The sequence below is a fragment of the Podarcis filfolensis genome (assembly GCF_964270895.1).
Source record: "Podarcis filfolensis genome assembly, chromosome: 2".
In the NCBI taxonomy this organism is placed as follows: domain Eukaryota; kingdom Metazoa; phylum Chordata; class Lepidosauria; order Squamata; family Lacertidae; genus Podarcis; species Podarcis filfolensis.
In genome coordinates, this window is record NC_139605.1 from 18,045,087 (window position 1) to 18,054,072 (window position 8,986).

At 41.1% G+C, this 8,986-nt stretch overlaps 2 protein-coding genes across 2 annotated transcripts; both read right to left on the reverse strand.

The window, feature by feature from the left end:
- On the reverse strand, nucleotides 1-934 carry LOC310757334 (uncharacterized protein). Its single transcript, XM_083602654.1, has one exon. It carries the CDS (start codon nucleotides 853-855, stop codon nucleotides 412-414), a length of 444 nt encoding a protein of 147 aa, XP_083458780.1. The 5' UTR covers nucleotides 856-934; the 3' UTR covers nucleotides 1-411.
- Nucleotides 935-7,870: 6,936 nt separating this feature from the next.
- On the reverse strand, nucleotides 7,871-8,692 carry LOC310757280 (uncharacterized protein). The gene has a single exon (XM_083602585.1). The coding sequence runs from the start codon at nucleotides 8,640-8,642 to the stop codon at nucleotides 8,169-8,171; it is 474 nt and encodes a 157-aa protein (XP_083458711.1). The 5' UTR covers nucleotides 8,643-8,692; the 3' UTR covers nucleotides 7,871-8,168.
- Nucleotides 8,693-8,986: the final 294 nt, after the last annotated feature.

The window sequence follows — 8,986 nt, forward strand, 5'->3', positions numbered from 1 at the left end:
TAAGGCTGCTAAAAATCCTGGTTTATTGGAAGAACAATATATGGTGTTTCTTTTCTTTCAGAAACCAGCTCACAAACAATTCTCTCATATATTTTGATTTATGTTCTTCCTCACTGAACTCTGCTGATTCTGGCTGATGGCGATGGAAAAACCTCTTGGGCATGTGTAGTCTGTAGTCCAAATTTAGCTTCCTTTCCCATGGTCTTTGACGACACCCCCATAAATGGAACAATTGTTACAAGCAATGAAGATTGTTGAGGTGAAGCTGGTATCTTAGATTACAGGATTTCTTAAGACACATTCAGGCAGCAAAGTCTTTTAAAGGTTTCTCAAGTTTTAAGGATCTTTTTTCAGGGCAGTTTTTGGTCCTCTCCCTTCTTGGCCCTGTTGGAGAAGGGGAGGGATGTTTCTCTAAGCACATTCGTTCCTGAGGGGTTCAGACGTGTGGTTCACCAACTCCCTTACTACAGCCTCCTTCAAGGCCGTTTGGACATCAGTGCAGCTGATGGTAGCAGACGGGCTCTTCTGGCTCAAGCGATCTATTTCTGTCGCCACATGGTTGTACACATCCGTTAGCAAGTTTTTAACCATGCCCTTGGCTTTGACCTCAATGTATGCCTTTAGCACCTCTCGCACCATCTTGGATGTAAACAGCTTAGGGGAACAGATTCTCACCACCTTACTGCTCACAGTATTTCTGGCAAGTGGCTCCTTGACCCCATGCTCAAGGCAAGATGGGAACTTTCTCTGTTTACGGTCCTGGAGTTTGTTTTTCCTGATGTGCTGATATTTCTTCTGGAGCTTCTTTCTCTTCAAAGTCCCAGCCTTCCTTTTCGCTTGTTGTTTTGCAGCCATTTTTCTGTTCTGTTCTGTTGACGTCTGTTCTGAAGCTTCGAGCCCCTGCCTTCAAATGTCACCGCACCTTTGCCAACGTGGTCAGTTATAGACAACAGTATGCAAATGAAGGAGCTACATGGAGGGTATGATTGGCTCTCTCTGCCTGCACAGTAGCCAGGTAACCATTGTTATGCTGAATATGACTATGACCTGCTACTGAATATGAGTATGAGCTGCTGCTATCCAGTTATGAGGTCAGACACTGCCACTGTTTGTTGACTTTCTGAAGAGCATGATGGCATCTGGCCCTTCAGGAGTTGCTGTCGCAATCAATCCTGGCTAATTTTAAGAAAATAAATGTGTGTAATTTCCATCCACCTTAAACCAGGCTACCATGCCCAGAATGTGTTTTTTTTTCTCTACATCAAAACAGGCTTTGAAACCAGGGATGGGTGGGTGTCTCCAGTCCCTGTTGAGAAAATTTCATAAATTCCTAGCTGATTCTGTCAATGACAGTGTTCTAGGTTAAACAGGTCTTTGGAAGAGCTACCACCACCCCCCACCAGTTCGGACTACTGTGCCTTTAACCACTACTTTAATTTTGGCAGAGAATCACCTTTATCCCATGAAAGGTTTTCCCTGCCGACTGCTGTAAGAGGAGTGCCTGTAGGCTCGTGAACAAGATTCTGGTTGAAAAGCGGGCAACCCTTATTATTAATCTTAGACATTGGAGCACTTATAACGTAAAGTTTTGCGACGTGGGATCCCATGTGAAATTTATAAAGTCCCCTGAAAACAGTGGTACAGAAATTCAACAATAAATAGTGCAACAATAATAAAGTATTTTTTTTAATTAGCAGTAGCAGTAATTTAGACTGCCCTTCACCCCACAGGGCAGTGTACAAATAACAAAAACTAAATACAGTGGTACCTCGGTTTTCGAACGTAATCCATTCCGGAAGACCGTTTCTAGTTCCAAAACATTCCAAAACCGAGACTCAACAGCTGACAGCTAGGTCTCCAGATCTTGCATTCAGCAGAAGACGTGTAGCATGTTCGACTTCTGAGGCTTGTTCGAAAACCAAAGCTATTACTTCCGGGTTTTCGGCGTTCAAAAATTGAAACATTCGACTTCCGAGACGTTTGTAAACCGAGATACCACTGTATAAATGTTAATTAAAATTAAACATTCAAACAGTTTAGCAGCAGCACAACACAGAAATAAGCACGCCAGACTTCACACTCTTCCTCTTTTTTTTTTTTTTTAAGTTCTTTTTATTAAGTTTCAGTTACAACATAAAAAAGAGAAAAACAAAAAACACAAAAGACAAGACAACAATTTCAAAACGAAACAAGGAGAACAAGAAGACAAGAAAAAAAAAAGTATCCGCATCTAACACCAAAAAGCAACAATCTCTGTTACAGTTCTATCTCTTATTCATTAAGATTTTATATAATTAGATATTTATATCTTTCTTCTACTCCCCTATTGACCTCCTTCCCTCCTGATTTCGGGCTTCTTGATGAAATTTTCCATTTTCTGCAGCTAGTATTTGTTAACAATTTGCACATCATAAGTTTTATAACAGACCTGCTATAGTTTTTAGGTTTCTATGGTTTCCTTCAATGTATGCCATAAATTTATTCCAATCACTAATAAACTTTGTATTTTTTTGGTTTCTAATTTTTTGCGTCATTTTTGCTAATTCAACATATTCGAATAATCTTGTTTGCCATTCTCTAACCGTTGGTATATTTGTACTTTTCCAATTCTGTGCAATTAATATTCTGGCCGCTGTTGTCGAATACTGGAATAAAATCCTATCTTCCCTTTTAATTTCATCCCCAATTATACCTAATAAAAAGGCCTCCGGTCTCTTAGGAAAAGTATATTTAAATATTTTTTTTAACTCATTATAAATCAAGTCCCAGAATTTCTTCATTTCCTCGCAAGTCCACCACATATGGTAGAAATTGCCTTCTTTGATTTTACACTTCCAGCAGGCCTTATTTCCTGTTTTATACATTTTTCCTAATTTTGCTGGTGTGATATACCACCTATATATCATCTTCTCCAGATTTTCTCTAAGGGTAACACTTGCCGTAAATTTTATTCCATTATTCCACAATCTCGACCATTTTTCATAATCTATATTGTATCCCAAATCCATTGACCATTTTGTCATAACCTCCTTTATTTCTTCGTCTTTGGTGTCCCATTCCAATAGTATATCGTACATTCTAGATAATAATTTGGTTTTACCTTCAATTATTTCTATCTGAAATTTGGATTTTTTTTCACTTATCCCTACTTTTTTATCTTCTATCCACATTGCGTTTATTTGATGATATTGTAGCCAGCCTGTTAATTTTTCTTTCAGATCCTCATATGTTCTTAATTTCCAGCCGCTTTCTGATCTTATTAGTAGGTCTTCGTACGTTAATCTTTTTCCTTCCATATTTGTTTTCTTAATTATTAAAATATCCAATGGCGACAACCACCAAGGTGTTTTCCATTCTAGGAGTTTTTTATTTTTCTCCCAAACTTCATATAGTGGTCCTCTAATGATGTGGCTTGAAAACCCCTTATGTACCTTTTCTTTATTTGACCATAAGTAGGCATGCCAGCCGAACCTATTGTTGAATCCTTCTAGGTCTAATAGGTCAGTATTTTCCAAAGTTATCCACTCTTTGATCCAACAAAGGCAGGCGGCCTCGAAATATAATTTCAAATTTGGGACTGAGAATCCCCCCCTTTCTTTTCGATCTGTAAGCAATTTAAAACAAACAAACAAACAAATTTCTTTCCAGTAGCACCTTAAAGACCAACTAAGTTAGTTCTTGGTATGAGCTTTCGTGTGCATGCACACTTCTTCAGATACACTTCTTCAGTGTATCTGAAGAAGTGTGCATGCACACGAAAGCTCATACCAAGAACTAACTTAGTTGGTCTTTAAGGTGCTACTGGAAAGAAATTTGTTTGTTTGTTTGTTTTGAGTATGGCAGACCAACACGGCTACCTTTCTGTAAGCAATTTAAATCACACTCTTCCTCAAAGGCCTGTGGGAAAAGATAATCTGTCACTGAAAGGCCTGGATCTGGGAGGCGGTGGGGACACACGTACACTGGGCAGCAGGATAGGAGGGAAACAAACAAAAAAATTGTCCGGGAGTACTGTGAAGACTTCAAGTGGAAGGGATGTGGAGCAAGAGAGCCCAGTATGGCAGGGTTCTGCAGCCAACATGGCTCCACCACTGGGCTATGGAGCTGAGTTTGGCCTGGTTCAATGGCAGCTGCGGAGAACAAGCCGGTGGTTGCTCACCTGTTGCATTCAGCACCTGTGCAGGCACACCTTGGTACAATTAACTGATGCATTGATTCATTCCAGATTTTTAGAATACAGTGGTACCTCGGGTTACAGTCGCTTCAGGTTACAGACACTTCAGGTTACAGACTCCGCTAACCCAGAAATATTACCTCGGGTTAAGAACTTTGCTTCAGGATGAGAACAGAAATTGTAGCAGGAGGCCCCATTAGCTAAAGTGGTACCTCAGGTTAAGAACAGTTTCAGGTTAAGAACGGACCTCCAGAACGAATTAAGTTCTTAACCCTGAGGTACCACTGTATGTGCGAAAGCGTTGGCATGGTGCTATAGATCCTCTTGCAAACCAGTCATACTTCTAACACCGAGACCTTAATGATGTTTCTTCAGAAGTCCCGCTCAATTTGAAAGGCGCCTCCTTCTCCCTTGGATTAAATAAAAAAAAATTCCTTCCAGTAACACCTCAGAGAGCAACTAAGTTTGTTATTGGTATGAGCTTTCGTGTGCATGCACACTTCTTCAGATATTGCAACTTGGATATTCTCTCTGTGTGAGAGAGAGAAAAGAATCATTTGTTCCAGAAACAGAGAAGAGCAGAGAAGTTTCAAGAAGCAGCAGAAGGCTAGACTGTTTTGTCTATGCAAGGATGTTTTCTGTGGCAACGGTTCTTTGGACATGTGCAGTGTGACAGGAAGTACTGATAACAGTGGTTTTGTATAACTTGTTGTAACTTGTTGTGAGTCTCTTGCTCGTGTCTTGTGGTGAGAGAAGCAGAGCGAGAGTCTTGGACTCTTGTTCATAGCTGTCAAGCGTCCCTTATTTTGCGGGACAGTCCCTTATTCCAGCGCCATGTCCTGCTGCTGTCCCTTATTGATGATGTCTCTTAAATAAGCTACTGAAGGTAATGGGGCCCTTTCTATGTCCAGCTTGCTTTGTCAACAACAAATTGTTGCTGGTTTTTTGTGTTGAATATATGCTATATGGTAATTTATGGACCTAATAGGTATCTAAAGCCATTTGCACGCAACAAAATATGTATTTTATAAAAGTAATTGTTGATCCCTTATTTTGGCTGCTGATCCCTTATTTTCAAGGCTGCTGGTCCCTTATTTTCAAATCTGTAAGTTGACAGCTATGCTCTTGTTGGACTCTAAGCATGCCTTGACCATGGCGGTGGTGAATGTCCGTATAAATTTGCTACCAATATACTTTTATGCCTGTCAAGTAAACCTCTACACTTGATTGAATCTTTATGGCATCCATGAGTGTTTATTGCCTACTGCGTGTACCTTCAACCCCGAGGATGCTTCTAAGGAAGAAGCTGCGTTGAGATGTAACTCTGCTGAGTATGGATACTGGCACACAGTATCTTCTTTTTTTTTTTTTTAATAATTTTTATTAACTGGCCAATCACATCAAATTAAATCACATCACATAAATTCCAAATTACAAAGCCAAATTTTTAAATTTTGTTGGGGGAACCCATACTTCAAGATCCAAAGGGGGATTCAAATCATCTTCTTATTACTGCGTTAGTGTCCAAATCAGTCCCAATCAGTCCAGACAAAGCTCATAATTCTATCCAGTCTTATCTTGGTGTTTCCACATCATATCTTGTTCATATAATTTCTCTTTTTCTTTTACGATCTCTTCTGTTAGTCTCCTTAAGCCGATAAGCAAATATAAATCCTGTGTGAATTTCCCGTTCTTCCAATCTAAGTCCAGATGGTTTCCATATATCTCCTTCGTAGATAACATCACTCTTTCCATCATAAATCAGGCATTTTTCGCTCTTAAGTCCCACAGAGAAATTAATCCACGATATGTAAACAGCTCTATTTCTCTCTTTCTCCTCCCAGACCCAAGAGCTCCAACAATGCCTCCCAAGATGGCGACGGCATTTTTAACTGCGTCATTCCAAAACTCTTAACTTTCCAGCTTCGTCTTGAAACATTGCTTTGGTTCGAAAGTTTATCTCCACACAGCCTTAAATCACAGCTTAAGTCCTTAAAGTTCTAACTCATTAGGGGAGGGGATTCTTGTTAATTCTTGTTAATCACATGAAGAGGAAAGAAAAGTTTTTTTCCCCCTCCCCCCTCAGTCATTTGCAATACCGTATCTTGACGTATCTTCTCATATTTTGTTCTTGCCTTGTTATCAGAGATCTCTTCTGTCAGCAGTCTTTACTCCCCCTTTTTCCTTGAAGTATGTGCAATTTATCTCGTCCAAATTGTTTCTTTTGAAGATTCTTGCAAACTAGAGGCGCGAATCAGGGACGGCGTCCAGGAGTGCCGAAGTCCCACAGGAGGGCTTTGTGCCTAGTGCCCCCACCCCCACAAATTCGGGGGTGGTATAGGGCACAGCAGGCAAGGGCCGTCCCCCCCCATAATCCTGGGGGGGTTAAGGAGGCTAATTACCCCCATCATAGCCTCCAAATTACCTCGTGTGGGTCGGAGAGATGTTATTGTCAGCCATCTTCCGATGCGCCACCTAGTGGCCCCCCGCACACAGTATCTTCTAAGTAGTGTTACTAGCTTCCCTGCAAAATAGAAAAAAAAATCACCTTAAAATGGGTCTAAGTTAAAAATGAGGGGGGAAAGTGGATCTAAGTCATTATTGCACAAGCTATTCCTGATATGTACAAGTCCCTTTTTGCCTTTAAAAAAGATGGAGTCCAATGTTTATTTTTAGAACTCATTCTTTTGAAAGCTATTCAAGATCACCCTCTGGAGGACAGTAGTAGCTGTGCTCAGAAATTGTTATCTATAGCACAGCCATTCTTTCAGCACAAACCCATGTTCAAAGCCAAGTCTAGAACACTATAAATGCACTTGGGTTAGCGAACCGTCTGACATAAGGTGAATGTTTGTTATTGTTGTTGCTGCTTCATTTCACTGAATTTGTATCCCAACCTTCAGGATTCAACGCTTCAGGCTTTTGGGGGACGACTACTTTCAACATCTTTTTCAATTCATTGTGAATCATTTCCCAAAAGCCTACTGCATTTTTACAAGTCCACCACATATGAAAATATGACCCTTTGGATTGTTTCATTTCCAGCATTTACTTGGTGGCTTTTAAAACAAATAATATTAAGTGGTAAGTGAATATCCAACACTAAAATATGGCCAAAAAAAATTCAAGTTCTAACAGGTGCTTCCCCGCAACACAGTACATTAAATTGTAAATATGCAGTAATGTTTTTACTTATTAAACTGCAACAATGAACAGCTGCTCAAAGCAAAGAAAAAGTATACAGTGGTACCTCGAGTTACATACGCTTCAGGTTACATACGCTTCAGGTTACAGACTCCTCTAACCCAGAAATATTACCTCAGGTTAAGAACTTTGCTTCAGGATGAGAACAGAAATCATGCTCCGGCGGTGCAGCAGCAGCAGGAGGCCACATTAGCTAAAGTGGTGCTTCAGGTTAAGAACAGTTTCAGGTTAAGAACGGACCTCCGGAACAAATTAAGTACTTAACCCGAGGTACCACTGTATTAAGATTGTTTCATTTCTGAAAATTTTACCTCCCCCCCCCCATTTTTTCAATATCACTTGGATATTTTATTAAAATCTTTCATCTGATTGCTGTTTAGTATGACAGTGGATATTTTTCCTAAACAGCATTTTATATAACTGGATTTGTACTCATCACCCAAACCCAAGCTCAGTTCCAGAGAAGCAGAAGAAGACACAATTAGACTGGAATAAAGCTGCAAAAATCCTGATTTATTGGAAGAAGTGAAATAAGCTGCTAAAATCCTGCTTTACTGGAATTGTGGTTCTTTTCTTTTTGAAAGCCGCTTCTTTCACGGTTTTTCCCCATAATAGCAATCCTCTCCATCCGGTGTCCGATGATGTCTAAAGTGGTAAACGACAGGATTTCTTGGACTTATGAAGGCAGCAATATATTTTTAAAGGCTCTTGGGTATTATATGGATCTTCTTAGGGCAACCTTTGGTCCTGTCCCTTCTTGCCGCTGCTGGAGAAGGGGAGAGATGGTTCCCTAAGTGCACTCGGTGGGGATGGCGGTGGGCTGTTCGGCCGTGTGCTTGGCCAACTCCCTTTCCATGGCCTCCTTCAAGGCAGCTTGGACTTCGTCGCCGCTGATGGGGTTCTGCTCCTCTTGCTGGCTCATGGCCTGTACCTGGGTTGCCACATGGTTGTACAAGTCTGCCAACAAGGTCTTCATCAGATTCCTGGCCTTGGCCTCCATGCGCACCTTGGGCAACTGGCGCAGAATTTTGGAGGCAAAGAGCTTTGAAGAACAGATCTTTCGCGGCTGCCCACTGCTCCCTGACTTCGTGCCTGAGGTCCTCTTGACTTGACGCTTCAAATGAGGCTGCTTCTTCTTTTGTTTTCGAGCCTGGAGCCTCTTCGGATTCTTCTGATTCCGTCTAGGTTGTGGGTGCTTCTTGCGCACGTTGTTCTTCTTCTTTGAAACCTTGGCTTTCTTTTTGACTTGCTGTTTAGCTGCCATTGTTTCTTTGTTTCCTCCTTAAGCTCCTGCCTTCAAAATTTTTATCAGCATGGGCATTTATAGAAAATGGCATGCAAATGAATGTGTTATGTGGAGAGTGCTGATTGGGCACCTCTGGCTTCAGTGTAGCCAAGGAACCATTGTTACCCTGAATGTGACTATGACCTATTCCTTGCTATCACGCATCTAAGCAGAGCTTTTTGTCATCATTTTTTTCACCTCTCAGCGGGTGGGCCTCCCTCACACTGCACTGCTCCTTCTGCCACTGCCAGTTGCCGAGGCGGAAAAGTTTACTTTCTACACCAGGCACCCCCAAACTCGGCCCTCCAGGTGTTTTGGGACTA